Source organism: Papaver somniferum, unplaced genomic scaffold (genome assembly GCF_003573695.1).
Source record: "Papaver somniferum cultivar HN1 unplaced genomic scaffold, ASM357369v1 unplaced-scaffold_19, whole genome shotgun sequence".
Classification (NCBI taxonomy): domain Eukaryota; kingdom Viridiplantae; phylum Streptophyta; class Magnoliopsida; order Ranunculales; family Papaveraceae; genus Papaver; species Papaver somniferum.
Genome location: NW_020628818.1, coordinates 12,934,129 through 12,950,412, shown reverse-complemented (window position 1 = coordinate 12,950,412; position 16,284 = coordinate 12,934,129). Strand labels below are relative to the sequence as shown.

Here is a 16,284-nt window from a genome sequence, read left to right as displayed (position 1 = left end):
GGTTTTCTCTTATCACTGGAGCCATGCATGCTCATCAACAAGTTACTTCTCTCTAGCAGTGGATCAAATCTTGGAATCAAGATCAGAGGATTATATCTTTCAAGAAAAATCACAATATGCTTTTGGCCACTGTTATTATATGGAAAATTTGGAAGCATAGGTGTTTAAAACATTTTGAGAATAAAATCCTAACAACATAATATAATGCGCTAGAAATTTCTGCATTAAATATAATATAAATGATATTGATTCTAATCATGGATGCGTGTCAAGTACATATAAAAAAGATGAGCAAAATTGGGTTGCTCCTCATATGAACTAGGTGAAACTTAACTTTGATGTTGTGTTTGATTTAAATTCTAAAATCGCTGATCTTGGTCTAATTTTGAGAGATTATGCAGGAAGATTTTTTGAGTCAATGGTGAAGACTAGAAGGGCCAGAGATACAGAGCAAGCTGAAGCTTTTGCTCTCCTTGAAGCGGCTGAATGGACTAGGATGAAAAGGTTTAGTAATAATATAATATTAGAAGGAGATTGTAAGTCTGTAATGGAGGATGTCACCTCAAATTTTGCCATGGATAGAAAACAGGACCATAATCTTCTTTCAGATATTAGTAGGATTTTAGAGTCTGATATGGGTAATAAATGTGTTCATGTTGTTAGGTCTTGTAATGAAGCAACTGATGCCCTTACAAAGCATGCTAAAATTTTTGAAGTTAGTGAGTTGTGGGAGAGTAGTCTTCCAAATTTTATCTTCTCCATTTTGGGAAAAGATAACTCTATCATGTAATCTTTTCCTTTTAATGAATTTTTGTTTATGGTAAAAAAATAATCGCGAAGGGATGTATTTCGCTTTTCTGGATCGTGCGATTGTGTTAAGCTTCGGTTGGATAAGATATTTCCACCACTTAACCAAGTTATTCGTTCATTTATTAAATTCTCAATCGTTCGTGTTCATTTATCAGATTCTTGATTGTTCTTATTCAATTTCACTCCTTTGTAATGATCAGACACATTATCTATAAGTTAATAAAAAAAAATAAAGTAAATTATGAGACCGTTAACACAGAGAAGGGTGCTTAATAACGATAAATTAAAAAGTAAATAAAGTATTGATGATCGTTTATGGACCAAATATTTTCTTTACTCGTATTAATTTTCTTTTATGAATTTATGATTTTAGAATAAGCTGATTTTAGATCATTATCAGTTGAATCATATGCAGTATATGAACTTAATATTATGAGTAATCCATTAAAACTTAATATTATGAGTAATCCATTAAAAAAAAGAAAAAAAACGCCATAGACGGGTATTCCCCAACATCCATAATGTTTTTGAATTGCTAACCAATTGAGCAATGAATGTAAGGCGTTTGACATGTTAATGTTCGGTTGACCTCATTGGCAGCTCATTGTTCTTCCCTTTGTTTTGTGTCCGGCAACCCTAGCCAAAGATAGCACACAAACATTGAAACACCCTAAATTAACGTTTAGTCCCAAAATTTACGAGCTTTAGACTCTCTAGTCCACTCCTCTCAAGCCTGGTACTCTTCGGTCCAAATTTTCTCAATCTGAAACGAGTTAGTCCTTTTGTAAACGATTCAATCCAGAATGATTTTTGTTGATGACAAAATTAACCCTCGTATAAAATTCCTGGAGTATCTTTTTTATTCATTTCTTCGTTATCCTCTGATGAAGTTCCACAGCAAAAACAGTTTAGGTTTTAGTTATTCATCTCATTCTAGCTCGATTGTCCGAAGCTTTTCAACAAATATTAGTACATCGTACCTTAGTTATATCCGATCTCTCTATAGATACATATATACCAGATCTCAGGTGATTCTAAATTATATATTTTCTAATCTGGAATTTTTAGGGATTAGTTTGATTATGTAAGTCTTTGTTTGATGATTCTGAATTTTCGGAAAATTACTTCGTACTTCCAGTATTTGTAAGTTAATTAAGTAATTTGTATGAATAATTATAGTTGATTACGATTCAATTGAGTTTTGGTTAGGGTTTTAAGGATGTATATGATCTCCGGATAGTAAAAATCAAAAAGGAAAAAACATAATATGTAAACTCTATTTCTCCTTTAGAGCAATTTTGATTTTGATAATCAACATTATTGAGATAACATTCGTGGGATTTTCTGTAATTTTGTTTATGTTAGGTGTAATTTAAGTGAGTTGTGTGCCTCTTACTGGAAGCATCAAATTGATAATGATACTTGGCTTGTAAATTGGGGATTGAGCACGCATTAATAAACTAGCAGAACATATTGGATGTCAAATTTTTGTATGCACAGGTCTATGATGTTTAGTTTCCCTCTGTGCTGGTGATAACTAGGATATGCAAAGTTTGAAATGGGTAGTTGGTCGTAATGTTTTTGTAATTATACAGTAAATTGAAATTTATCAAAATGGATTTTAATCTTATTTTGTAGTTGCATCGTTTATACTTGATAGTCTTGAGCACTAATGATCGAAAGAAATAAAATGTGTAACTGGCTACATATTTCTGGTTAGTTACATAGTCATTTCTGGTGCCATATCTCCCTCCAAAGGATTGAAATACCAAACCTGGTCTGTGTAGATTGTGTTTTTCTTCTTTGTTTGTGTATACACTTTAAGCAAGCTTAAAACTTTGGAAATGCATGCACTAATCGGGTTTCTTGGCCCAATCTCCTTCTTTGCAAATGGTGTATTGCTTTTGGTTTCATTTAATCTCCATGCTATTTTATAAAGTAGAATGGAATATGTAGTGTCACGTCACCACAGATTGAGCAACGTGATGTAAATGATCCTATAAAATATTAATAACTTAGCATGATATAGTCATTTTAGGATTTTATATAGTTGATGTAAATATTGCGTTCTTGCCTATAAGGGTTCTTGGAACCACTATTAAATCAAAAATTGTGGAAATTTATATGAAACCGCTGGCAGAAATTTTAATTACAACTAATTCCCTCATTGGAGTTTTAGACTGTATCTTCTTTATACATTTATTTGCATCACGTTGTTTGCTATATTTATTGATCCATTATTGCATATATCAACAATTACTCTCGGTCTTGATTCTTTGAGATACTAACTTTATGAATATATGCCTGTGTAGTTTTGGAATGAAAATTTTAATTGTTTGTGTTACAGGAGTTTAAGGGTTACGTCTTCAAGTTCAATGGAAGACGTGACAAACAAGGTTTTACACTTGACCAGGTATTGTGTAGTGGACCCTCAGGCTAAACAGGTTAGATAACTGTACATTTGCGCTCTCATTTAAGGTTTGGTTTCCTGTTTTACAATTATTGAATTTGTTGAGTTATTGTTTTAACTCATTTATCTCTTCTTACACTATGTTCCGATATGCGGATAAGCCATGGAGAAAGATGAGTTTAAGATAAGAGATTCATCCAGTTCTAGGTATATTGTGTATTTTCCTGTACACCAGTTATGCGCGGTGTACATAAAAGTGCACTTTTTTGTGTGTGCTTTTTATACGAGGTGTATATGCTGGTACACCGATTTGTATTAGATAATTATGATTGGTAAGATTCATTGGTATTTTCAAAATTAAAATGTGGCACCTGAATTCTACTTGAGGTTTGTTAGGACATTTTTTGTTTGATTTGGTTTAATAAAGGAGATGCTTATAAAGGTACCATTTTTCTTATACATAAATGTGATTATGTATGCCCTGCTTGGCCATCATTAAGCTAGCCATTGTCTTGGAAAAGTCTTGGTTTTCTGTTGTGATTTTTTGAGCTCAAGATTAGCTACTATAAAAGAAGGATGTGTTATATTAATCAGATGTCATGATTCATCATTTATCTCTGAAATCATGTGTTCAATAACAATATTTGTGGATTTTTTGCCACTGCAGTGAGTTGAGTATTGAGTCTTAGATATGCAGACCTCGTCAATGTGCTACCGACTCTGATACGAGTATTAGCATGGGCGATTAATTTGAAAAAGAGTTTATCTACCGTTCATGCTTGACTGTCTTATGCTTTGGATGCTTTGTTGACCTTGACCCTTCTAGAAGGTAAGTACTACTTAATAAATGAAAAATACCACCGTCATTTCATTTGAACATAATGGTCGTTGAGTTGGCATTGTTCATACATTTCATATGGTTCCGGATATAGGATTTTATTTTAATTTTTTGTGTGTTTTTCCATTTTGGTGACATTAATCTTTTATTGTTAAATTGGGTTAGCTGAAAACATCTAATTTGTCTTGATTCAGTTAATTGTACCCATAACAAGGGATGTTGTGAAAAGTTAGTTTATATCATTTGGTGTGTTATGTGTTGAGATATTGTTGGTTGATCAACTCCTTCCCACTCTCATTGGTTATCTTTAGAAAATAATTGGAGTTATGGAATGTGTCTGGTATTGAAAGGTATTTGTTCCAGCAATTATCAAATTTGTCACCTTTTAATTTTTAGTTAAAAATTTATACTTGGACATTTGAAAAAATGAGTATTGATCTTCATTTTTTAATTTGAAAGTTTTGATTCTTGTTTGTTTTTTTGTGTTAATGAAAAATCTAGTCTGCTTCAGTTGATTGTTAATGTGTACATAGTTGTACACCTGTCGATTGTTAATGTGTACATAGATGTACACCTGTTGATTGTTTATGTGTACATAACTGTACACATGTTGATTAATAATGATACATAATAGTATTATACTCTGATGCACCTTTGACATCATTTTTTTTGGTTTTTTTTGGATGTACTCAGTTTCAAGTGCTTAGAATGCCCATTACTGTTTGTGCACTTTTTTTTTTTTTTGAAATATTAAAATGTATATATTTAGAGAGACTTATCAAACGCTAGAGACCGCTAGTCCGAGTTCTTATCTGGATCTCTACAATGTACCGACACTTTAAACACTTGTTTTACTAGTTCGTGCACATTTTGTTTTTGAATAATTAATGTTTATATATTTGCACGCGTGTTGATTATTTAGGTGGATATATTTGTGCACATGTTATTCATTTTAAAGTCTGGGAAATTAGGGAAAGCATTAATGTATACATAGTTGTACACACATTTTTTGTTATATAGGTGTACATAGTTGTCCACATGTTCATTATTTAAATGTAAATAGTTGTACAGTTGCAGAACTATATTGATGTATACAAACCAAAAATTAGGGAAATCACTAATGTGTACAGGTGTTGGATTTTCTATAGGTGACATATTTGTACACCATTGTGCTATCTCAATAATATATGCATGTTTTGTGGTATATATTTGCTGCGGTATTCCTGATTTTCCTCATGATTTTGTGGACTTGGATGTTTATAGGTTTGTACACCATTGTATAATCTCATAATATATATCACCTGTTTTGTGGGTATGAATGTTGGATTTGTTAGATTTTTTAATAAGTGTGTACATAGTTGTACACCATTGTGCTATCTCAAAAATGTATGCATAGTCATAGTTAGATGATAGATTTTTATAAGTGTGTACATAGTTATACATCATTGTGCTCACTCTTTATTGGTATGGATGTTAAATTTGTTGAGTTTTTTTAGGTGTGTACATAGTTGTACACCATTGTAAGATTTCAATAATATATATGACTTGTTTTATAGGTATGGATGTTTGTTTTTTTATAGGTGTGTACATAGGTGCATGATTAATGATTTTTCGTGGTTGTAGTAATGAGGTTCAAACTCTCGGACTTGTGAAGATTAAATTTAAAGGTTTAATAAAATTATATAAAAAATTATTAACAATGGGTGCGAGAGGTAACCAAGACACTAGATTCCACTATTATGCAAAATTGAGTGATAAATATTTCAAAACTCTATTCAGTTCTTAAGTCCTCTTTTATCTTTAATTCACTATCAATCATACAGATTCTCAAACATTATTTGTAAACCTTAAGCATAGATTATCAAGATATTAAACCAAGCATAACCTATCAAACTGAATAACAAATAATTAAGACAATCATTCAAATAATTTAAAACTCTGCAAAAGCAGCGATTAGGTGAATTATATAATTAAATGAAATAGTTACCCATTTATGTTGCGTGAATAGCTTCCTCCATTTCATTGGTTACGAGGGAATTATCTCATCATAGTAAAAATGCTCTCAAAATAATTTATTATGGCTCAAAAATGGTTTACAAATGATGAGAAGAAGAGAAAATGGTGTAAACAGCTAATGTGCGACCCACAGGAAGCGTCACATAAGAACGATACATATGAATTGCTGTAATATATTACGACCCACACTCCGCTGTCGCTGTCCCTGTTGAAGAACGACTGCTCTGGCAGGTCCGTTCTTCGTGTTCTTCATCATCATCATCAGCAGCAACAGAGTTTTGTTAAACTCTGATTTCGTCTTCTCTAGCTCTCCCTAGCTCCCAAAACTCTCGACACCCTTTTCCAAACTGTTTTGCCTTGTATTTATAGTGAATTGGAGCCGAAAATCCGACCATTGATTGCATATATTCTCCATTTAATCCAAATATTCTCGGCTGCCAATAATAACGAAAATTTCCAAAATTAACTCTGTCACACGTTAGAATTGGTTATGCACACTCCAATTCAGCTCTCCCACGCCTAGTAAGTCGTCGAACGTCCCTTAATCACTTCCATGCATAGCCAAAACACACACAACAACGTGTACAGGGTGTGTTCAGTCCGTGTAGCTCTGTTTTGAGCTCGAGAATCAAATCGATATTTCCAGCCAATTCCGATCAAATTCGACACACAAACTATCTTCCTTAGGATAAATCATAACTTCCTACCAAGTTTGAGCGATTGAATCGCACTCTAACCCATTCATTTTGACGATCACAATTCTGCCAGTTGAAAACTTCATTTCCCGCCAAAACACAAATTCAAATTGTTGAAGAAGGTGCCCCTTATCCAGAGTGCCGGGGTGCGAATAGTAATTGGGGTGGAAATAGTAATTTTTCTGGGTTCCTCCGGGACATTTCTGGGACGCTTTCGGTGCATTTCTGGGGTGCCTACGGTACATTTCTTTGGGGTGTAAAACACTGCTTTTTGAGCCCATTTCTCCGCAAGGGCTTATTTCTCTAAAATTTCCTACAAGAACACAAAATAACACAATAAGTACTTAATCGAGTCTAACAATACAGAAAATTGAGAACAAAATAGACACTTAAATGCGTCTATCAGTGCACACCACTGTGCTATCTCAATAATATATGCATGTTTTGTTGGTATAGGTGCTGAATTTTTGTAAGCGTATACATAGTTGCACACCATTATACTCTCTCATGATTTTATGATTTTTTTTGTGGGTATGAATGTCGGATTTGTTGGATTTTTGTAGGTATGTACATAGTTGTACATCATTGTGCTATGTCAATAATATATGGTATGTTTTATGGGTATGAATATTTGATTTCTGTAAGTGTATACATAATTGTATATCATTGTGCTCTCTCAAAAATATATTAAAAAAAAATCTTGATGAAACTCTAAGTTGTTGTTTTTTGAGATAATGAGATGATTTTAATAGCATAATTGCTATGTGTTAAAGGTACTTTTCGAGGGAGCTTAAGAAAGTGGAGAAAAACAACGAACATGTTCTAGATATTAATGAGATATCAAATTCCTTCTTACTTGATGATTAGCTTTTTTGTGTCTATCTTTCTTTTTTTTTTCTTTTCTTTGTCCTGACTATTATGGTTCAAATTAGATTAGGTTTGTTTGGACTTTAGTTTGTTTTACCCCTCAAGAGTAGTAGTCACCATTGAATCTGATTCCAGTATATTCTAGAACGCTATGACTAATATGGTTCAAGAAAGCACTTTGTGAAGTCTCCCGAGCGCACGAAATAGTAAGATTATTAGACTTTGGTGGGCTAGCAATGTCTGCAAAAGGTTTATTTTGGGATAAAACATCTTTATTATCGGTAGAACCTTATTTTATTTTTGTTTCATATGATATCTAGCAAACTCATATTACATTATTGTACACTGTACTTGTTCTTGATAATTGTTAATGTGCACATAATTATACACATGTTGGTCGATTATGTTCTTGGATATGGACTAGTACACATGGGTATACATGTTTTTGGAACACCTGTACACATGTTATCAATTTGTTACTGTATGCATGTTGATCCTTTTATTTTTTATTCTTAAGGATTCATACACTCAAAATGGTAGCGCGCCCAAGCCTATCACGAGGTTTGCGGAGGTTGATGGTTCAAATCCATTTGAGTTTCCATGTTATGTATATTTAATATGGATAGTGTTATTGATGCTTAGATGGACGATTCAAGTTGTATGTGGTGTACAAACTGATGCATCTTGTCTTGTTTCTGGATTTTTACAGATATACATGTTTGTATACCAATGCAAACTAAGATTTCTAAGAAATGAGAATTATATAGTCATATGGGTACTCTTTTTGTAGCTCTCGGAAAGAGCTTTCCGAATATATAAAGTTTGAGAATTTTGGACAAACGATTTCAAAGATAAATTGGTTTTAATTTTTTTGTTATTATTTAAAATTGTTGACATCATTATAAGTCACTTTGGATTAAACCGTAAATATTTGGACTAAATTTTATATTAAAAAAATTATATGTGTATTTTACATATTTTAAATAACTGGATGGATGGATTTCGGAGTAAAGCGTATTTTTCCCTTTGAAGTCGTGGAATACAACAAAACAAAACAAGACGACAGTTTTCTCCGAAAAAAGGCCGAGGGGAGGGTTATATGACTTAATCAAATATCATATATTCTCATAGAATCCTGAAATCTCTTTCTCTTCGATTTCATTTCGATGGCTGATCGTCGGAATAATCAAGTAATCTCTCTCTTTCGTACTTTCAGTCTCACAGATTTGAGAAACTTAGGGCACAATTTCTATGCCTGATCATGTGTTTTGCTGTTGTTTTTGTAGGTATCATTGAGGGGAGCAAGTGCTAAAGAGATAACAAGAGCAGCACTTCTTGAAAAAGTTACACAAGAAAGAGAGCTTCGTAATTATACTCGTAAAGCTGCTTCTGCTTCTCTCTTCATTCAGGTTGTAATCATTTCTTTCTTTGATTTTTTCCCCAAATTTCATTTTTCTAGGTCTAATGTGATTATTGATTATGATTTTGTTGTTGTTCTGTAGAGAGTATGGAGGGGTTATAGTGTTACAAAGAAATTGGTTGTCAAAATTCGGCAAGAATGGGAGGAAGCTGTAGTGAATTGCCAGCCTGATGTTGTGGTTACTGGTGAATGGGTATCGAGTTGTTTATTGAGACCGTATATTTTCTTTATAACTCGTTCATCTATTGCGCAAAAGCATTTAGAAGCCAGGAATTTGAATTGTATTCTGACTTGCTTTAAGATTCTCTTGCAAAGCATTGACTCAACTGGTATATGCTCTATCTCAAATTATTGGCTAGTTTCATTAAAAGTCTGCGATTCTGCTTGGTAATGCATGTGCTGAATCGAGAAACATGTGCTGAATTCTTAAGTTGTTTTGAAATTGTAGAATCTCAGAAGAATTTTTGTTCTCTGGCTACGGGTACCCTTGAGGAGAAAACTACGTGGAATTACCAAGCAAAGAAGATAATTTTTGTATCGTCGTTTGTGCTTGGTGAATGTGATCCAGTGTGTCCTGTGGGGGATGACTCTTGTGTGGCTACTTCACTTGCAATGCGGGTGGTTGTTGCCTTGACTGATTTGAAAGGGTGGAAATGCATCAAAAGTGAAAGCGTTAATGATGCAGAGATTGCTGTAAAGCATTTAGTCAAATTTATAGGAACTGAGCGAAGTGGTCTTCATAGAAGTATTAGGAAATATTTGATGAAACTGGATACGAAAGCTGCTTTGGAAGGAAGCTCGGCTCTGCAGACAGGTGATCACTTCTTGATTATAGCAAGTGCTATAACATTGGCATTACGACCTTTTCAAGCTGGCAAATCACTTTCAAATGATTCCTTGTACTTGGAAATGCAAGATGTTGTGGAGCAGCATTGTGTTTTTCTACTTACAGTTCCTTGTCTAGTTCAACGTTTACCAGCGATTCTCGTGCCTGCTTTGAAGCACCAGTCTGTGTTCGCACCTTGCCTCAGCACTTTACTGGTAGGGATCATCTAATTATTTAAAGTTTAACTATAAATCTCAAGTACTGAGCACCAAAAAATGAAACATAATATAATCTTCATAAATAAAGCTGTAGAGTTCTGTAGGAGTTTAAAATACTTATGGACGGTAGTTCCCATAATCTTAATCAAATTGACAACTTAAGAAAGATTCAGTCACCGCCTTCCAGCATTGCTTTTAATTTAAAATACTTTTCATAAGATACTATTCTGTAGGCATTTATAACTGCCTTTGGTATTACTCATGCTTAATCTTATCAGTCTTCTTCTTTTATTATTACTGTAGAAGGTGTAATTCCCATGTTGTATCGTGTGATAACAGTTCATCTATTCTATTGGCATGATTGCATTTCATTGATCCAAAACATGTCGAGGCTGATCAAACTATGGCAGGTGGCGGCAGACCTCTAAGGAGAGTATCTTCACAAAAATGTCAAAGTTGTATGATTCTGCTTCTTGTCACCGATTTATTCCAAATGCTGGTTGGGCTCTTGCAAACATAATAAATTTGGCAACAGAGTGTCAGAACAACTCCTCAAGTCCAGGGAAATTTTCTCCAGGCCTAGATTGCACAGTGTATGTTCGTGTTGTTAGCATTTTTGCAGAAAACTTATTGGCTGTGCTTGATAATGTTGGTAGCATAAGGAAGGTGGAGAACCATGAATATCAAGAAGATTTTGTTTCTGGAGAAAATATTCAGCCTGCTGTTTCCAAGAGTCACACAAGTTTTGAATCGTTAAAATTGCCATACTTAGGCATTTTTAGGTCAGTTCATCAGCGGTGGCATCTTGTGACACTTCTATCATCCATCAAGAAGGATGCACTAGTTATGCAAACTGGTATTTCTCCTCCCAATCAGAAGTTGGATTGTCTAGGCAACTTGGAACTGCTTGACGTTGCGTATTTCTATTCATACATGCTGAGAATATTCTCATCCTTAAACCCTGCGGGTGGATCATTACCTATCCTTAACTCGCTGTCTTTTACTCCTGGATTTCTCACTCATTTATGGAAAGCTCTCGAAGCCTCCATATTTCCAGAAAACTGCCCCAGTTCTACTTCTGATAAACCTTGCACAAGCGAAACCGGAGTTAATAATGATGGAAATACAGGTAGAAAGTTAAAATTGACCTCAAAGGATTCAGGGAATAAGTGGGTGAATGCACTGCAAAGGATCACCGGAAAGTCGGCTAGGGATGTGGAGGATGGCCACTCTGTTTATGAACCACCGAGTTTCAACCAATTCGAGGGAGACTCATGTGAAACATGGGATGTTGAACTTTTCAAGCAAGGCCCACTAGGTCTTTCAAGAGATATGTCATGTCTGCTACATCTCTTTGCGGCGATATATTCTCATCTCCTGTTAGTACTAGATGACATAGAGTTTTATGAAAAGCAGGTATATTGGTCGGATTTTGATTTCACCAGAAATTCACTCATTTTCTTTTTTCTTTTCTTGTGGTATTATCTCTGCTCATCTCTGAGCATGATTTATTGATCTAGGTTCCGTTCATGCTGGAGGAACAAAGGAAGATCGCATCTGTGCTTAATACCTTGGTGTATAATGGGTTTTCTCATGGTAGCCTTCGTAATAAACCATTAATGGATGCTGCAGTTAGATGCCTCCATTTGTTGTATGAAAGAGATTGCAGACACCAATTCTGTCCGCCTTCTTTGTGGCTCTCACCGGCCAGAAATAGTCGCCCCCCTATTGCAGCAGCTGCTAGAGCCCATGAAGCTATATCTGCTTATTCTAGGTCTGAGGATGCTTTATCCATTCCAAGCATGGGTTCTGCTATCACTACCACCCCTCATGTGTTTCCATTTGAAGAAAGGTAATGTTATCTCAGAAGTAATTTAGTATGCTTTTGTTATTGTGCATCTCTGCCTTTCTAATTGTGGATGAACTTGCTATGAGATATGCTAGCCTACGCGATCTGTCGCTCAACTCTATGTTAGACTATGCGATAGTGTTTGTTCTTTCATTATCCGTTCATGCCTTATTATGCTGTTTTTTGACATCTCTAATTTAATGGACAGAGTTCAGATGTTCAGAGAATTTATTAAGTTGGACAAAGTATCTAGAAGAATGGCTGGTGAAGTTGCGGGGCCTGGTCCAGGATCGATAGAGATAGTGATTCGCCGTGGTCATATTGTTGAAGATGGATTTAAACAGTTAAACTCCCTTGGGTCAAGGTTGAAGTCCTGTATTCATGTTTCCTTTGTCAGTGAATGTGGCTTGCCAGAGGCTGGCCTGGACTATGGTGGTTTATCAAAAGAGTTCCTAACTGATATATCAAAAACAGCTTTTGACCCTGAGTAAGTTTGGATGAGCTCTTTGCTTATTCTATGCGTAACGTTTTCCCATGTTGTTAGGTTTGAATTCCAAATGTGACACCACTAATAAATTGTCTTTTTTTTTTTTTTTCCTGTTGAAGTTATGGAATATTTTCTCAGACGTTAACTTCAGAGAGACATTTAATTCCAAATACATCTGCAAGATTTCTAGATAATGGTATGCAAATGATTGAGTTCCTAGGCAGAGTTGTTGGAAAAGCGCTTTATGAAGGAATTTTGTTGGATTATTCCTTCTCACCTGTTTTTGTACAAAAGATTTTAGGCCGCTATAGTTTTGTTGATGAATTGTCAACACTTGATCCGGAAGTCTACAGGAATCTTATGTACGTCAAGGTAAGTTGTTTTTGAATATTGTTCTTGTTGTGTCTTCATGCTGTCCCTTATTGACCTGAGTTAAACATCTTATCTACAGCATTATGATGGTGATGTCAAGGACCTGTCATTGGACTTCACAGTTACAGAGGAAATAGTTGGAAAACATGTTGTCACTGAGCTTAAACCTGGTGGGAAAGACATGGCGGTGACAAATGAGAATAAGTTGCAGTATGTTCATGCCATTGCTGACTATAAACTCAATCGGCATGTATGGAATTTAGTTTTTGGTATGCTAGCTACATTTATGTCTAATTTTGTGTATTCTCTTACAAATTCATATTGATCTGCAGATGATACCTTTGGCAAATGCATTTTATAGAGGCATGATAGACATTATATCACCATCTTGGTTGAATATATTTAATGCTAGTGAATTCAATCAGGTATGTTTCCATATATCTAATCGTTCATGTTCAAATAATTTGTCTCTACCAAGTAAAGAAATGTTGCTTTTGATTAGAAACAAATATTTTAAGGCTGTGCACATTTTTACTGCTATTTACTAACTTGTGGTTTTACCTTATGCAGCTGCTTTCAGGTGGAAGCCATGACATCGACATTGATGATTTAAGAGAAAACACGAGGTACACTGGCGGCTATTCTGACGCAAGTCGAACGGTTAAAATTTTCTGGGAGGTAGTTGCCTAACAATTTGTAAAATTTCTTTTAGCCAGGACTTTGACTTTTGAGCTTCATGAAACAACAAAAATAATCTATATAGAAGTTTGTATACCCTTATCCGCTATTAGATTTTGTGGGAGTTGGTGATGGTGACCTTAACATTCATCGTATTTCCTCTGCTGTTGCAGGTTATTGCAGGATTTGAGCCAAAGGACCAGGGTATGCTTCTAAAGTTTGTGACAAGTTGTTCTCGTGCTCCTTTACTTGGATTTAAACACTTGCAACCAACCTTTACTATTCACAAGGTCTGATGTTAGTTAGCTTTCATTTACAAGTTTTTCAGGTCTGTTCATATGTTGTTATGTATAATAATGAACTCGGAAAGAATTTGAGCTGAAACAGGAATCTGTTCTTACTTGTTAGGTTGTGTGTGATGTTCCTCTTTGGGCATCCTTTGGAGGTCAGGATGTGGACAGACTTCCTTCAGCCTCTACATGCTATAACACGCTGAAGGTATCAAACATTGACAAAATGACCACATGTGCTTTATCTTCAGATAACAAACACAAAACTCTGATTTTTTTTAATTTGTTTTGAAAATATACAGCTTCCTACATATAAACGGGCGAGTACTCTGAGGTCAAAGCTTCTTTATGCAATAAATTCAAATGCAGGATTCGAGCTCTCTTAAAATATGAGGTATACACTTGTGGAAATTCTGTAAGCTTTCTAGTTATCTAACCTTGTAAGTAAGCCAATCTGAATTTGAGGTTGTAATCTTGTGTATAGCAGAAACCTAATTGTTTACTACTATAATGAACAAAGAGAATCTATTCCATGCTTCAGGGTTACCCCAGTTTTTTAGTTGCTTAGTGCATGTGTCAAGTAAAAACTAGTTGTGTTTTTATTTTAAATTTAATATTCTTGGTTTGAGCAAGCATTCTTGGTATTGTTTTATTAGAACTTAACATAATTAAACAAGTGGTGTAATTCTTGACGACCTTATCCAACTACATGGAAGCATACACAACTCATTACATTATGGAAACATAACTCTGATTAGCAGCAACCCTATGTACTTCTAAGAACTTGTTTACATCTAGCAACAACAATGACTCTGTGTGATATCAGTGTTTAGCCGGAGATGAGGGGGATTCCCTGGAGGAGGAGTACATCAGCTAACATCTTGTTTGCAGCTTCAGATGGATGGAATCCATCCCAAAACACATACTCTGTTGCATTCATGCAAGTTCCGACAGACCTATCATTGCAAAGGAATGCTGTCTCGAGTGTTCCTGTCCCACAACAAGCTTTCCTGGCCTCGAAGAACCCTGTAACGTGGTGAATACCCACACATCATCATTACTATGTAAAGTTGCAGGAAATAAATTGGATTTGTGTTGCCAATCTATGGTGTGAAAGGCAAGGCGTAAAAATTGTGAGCCATCAGTTTTATTTTTATTTTTCTGGTCGCCCTCGCCTCGCGCCTCACACAACATAGTTGCCAGTATCCTAGTGAGCTGAATTAGTTGAGTAGTCTAAATGTTGCTCCAGATTGCTAAATTTTGGTAACAAGGTGGATTTTTATTCATGTCAGACTTACCATTATCAGTAGGCCTTGTAACGAAGCTGTAGAGAGGGGTGTATATATCAAACACGACCATAACAAGGCCAGGGAGTCTGCTCTGTAATGCTATAGCTGTGGAATTTAGCTTATTGTTGAAAGCAGTTGCATCCCTGTTTAGCCTTGGCACACATTGGCTACTCCCTAAAGTACCAAATAACGTAATTGCTGCTGGCAGACATCCCAGTGGTGGTAAGGATGTTACCCCAATCTTCCTTGCTCCCAATTTGTACAGATTCTGTCACAAAATGTCATTCAAAGATTAGATAACCGTCTGCTGCCAGATCAGCCAATTAGGTTATGTCCGAGTGTTCAATGAGAGAAGAAACCTGGACGAAAGTAGAGAAAGAGTTCATGAGCATGTCTGAGTATTGATCCGGTGTGTACGGTCCATTGAGAAGAGGATTTATGTAGTAATTTTGAACAAAGTCACTACTCCCAGCACTGAGAAGGTAGATGGAACCGGAGATGATCGACGTAGCATTAGATTTTCCTACCATTCTTACCAATGTCTTCTGATAATCCTTGTAGTTCTCCAGTTGTTCGGGCAATGCAATAGCACGCTACAGTGAAGCAAACGAATCAGAAAAAAAACAATACTAATTCATACAACGTTTGAGAAGAGTAATGGTTTACATATAATCGTGACGTTCTATCGAATAGACCAGATGCAGCAGAGGCAAAGTTAACACCAGTCAGTATGTTACTCCCTTTAGCTTCTGGACTGAAGTAAGCTGGCGGGTATGTAGTAAAACCCAAGTTCTCAGCTGAGTTAAACAATTGCATGAAAACAACAAAATCCGTCAGTGAACTACAAAGACGAAGAAGATGGTCGAGACAACGATGCAAATAAAAGATGAAAATGAAATCTGTTTGCAATACCGGTGAAGTCTGTAGCTAACTTTCCATTGCAGAATCTTCCTGTAGGTTTATGAGTTACAAAATCTCTCCCATACGGATAGAAATTGGCTTTAATAAGAGTTGTACGGTTGTTGTTGTTGCCCACATCAACTACTGAGTCTCCAAAGATGTATAGTGCAGGTACAAGAGCATCTCCATTAGCTAAGGTGAAGATCATAACAACAAAAACAGAAGTAACCATGAGATTTCTTAAAGGTCCACCCATATTTAGGAATTTTTCGACGAGAAAAAGGAAGAACTGAGAATGAATGAAGGTCAAGGAGCAACG

The 16,284-nt window shown here is 35.4% G+C and overlaps 2 protein-coding genes across 5 annotated transcripts; one reads left to right on the top strand and one right to left on the bottom strand.

Annotated features, from left to right (window-relative positions):
• The first annotated feature begins 8,693 nt into the window (after positions 1 to 8,693).
• Positions 8,694 to 14,343, top strand: LOC113338817 (E3 ubiquitin-protein ligase UPL7-like). 4 transcript variants are annotated; one of them, XM_026584204.1, is made up of 14 exons: positions 8,694 to 8,826; positions 8,923 to 9,045; positions 9,139 to 9,385; positions 9,505 to 10,097; positions 10,521 to 11,516; positions 11,621 to 11,952; positions 12,158 to 12,436; positions 12,556 to 12,808; positions 12,888 to 13,058; positions 13,141 to 13,233; positions 13,379 to 13,486; positions 13,660 to 13,776; positions 13,895 to 13,984; positions 14,079 to 14,343. In XM_026584204.1, the coding sequence occupies exons 1-14, from the start codon at positions 8,803 to 8,805 to the stop codon at positions 14,160 to 14,162; spliced, it is 3,510 nt and encodes a 1,169-aa protein (XP_026439989.1). In that variant the 5' UTR covers positions 8,694 to 8,802; the 3' UTR covers positions 14,163 to 14,343. The 4 variants fall into 4 exon arrangements, 1 of the variants encoding a protein (XP_026439989.1); XR_003354862.1 differs by lacking the exons at positions 13,660 to 13,776; positions 13,895 to 13,984; positions 14,079 to 14,343 and having other exon boundaries at positions 12,888 to 13,018; positions 13,379 to 13,418; XR_003354864.1 differs by lacking the exons at positions 13,379 to 13,486; positions 13,660 to 13,776; positions 13,895 to 13,984; positions 14,079 to 14,343 and having other exon boundaries at positions 12,556 to 12,798; positions 12,888 to 13,018.
• A 117-nt stretch (positions 14,344 to 14,460) lies between these two features.
• LOC113338820 (GDSL esterase/lipase At5g03810-like) lies at positions 14,461 to 16,284 on the bottom strand. Its single transcript, XM_026584206.1, has 5 exons — positions 15,978 to 16,284; positions 15,732 to 15,862; positions 15,425 to 15,658; positions 15,075 to 15,333; positions 14,461 to 14,802 (listed from the first exon to the last, which is right to left on the bottom strand). Exons 1-5 carry the CDS (start codon positions 16,219 to 16,221, stop codon positions 14,606 to 14,608), a joined length of 1,065 nt encoding a protein of 354 aa, XP_026439991.1. The 5' UTR covers positions 16,222 to 16,284; the 3' UTR covers positions 14,461 to 14,605.

Bases quoted from the DNA above. Each gene is read 5' to 3' on its own strand.
- LOC113338817 (XM_026584204.1), top strand. From the start codon at position 8,803: ATGGCTGATCGTCGGAATAATCAA. The intron at 11,953-12,157 runs GTAATGTTATCT...TTTAATGGACAG, and splicing joins GTGTTTCCATTTGAAGAAAG to AGTTCAGATGTTCAGAGAAT. The intron at 12,437-12,555 runs GTAAGTTTGGAT...TTCCTGTTGAAG, and splicing joins AAAACAGCTTTTGACCCTGA to TTATGGAATATTTTCTCAGA.
- LOC113338820 (XM_026584206.1), bottom strand. From the start codon at position 16,221: ATGGGTGGACCTTTAAGAAATCTCATGGTTACTTCTGTTTTTGTTGTT. The intron at 15,659-15,731 runs GTAAACCATTAC...GCTTCACTGTAG, and splicing joins ATAGAACGTCACGATTATAT to CGTGCTATTGCATTGCCCGA. The intron at 14,803-15,074 runs GTAAGTCTGACA...ACCACGTTACAG, and splicing joins TACAAGGCCTACTGATAATG to GGTTCTTCGAGGCCAGGAAA.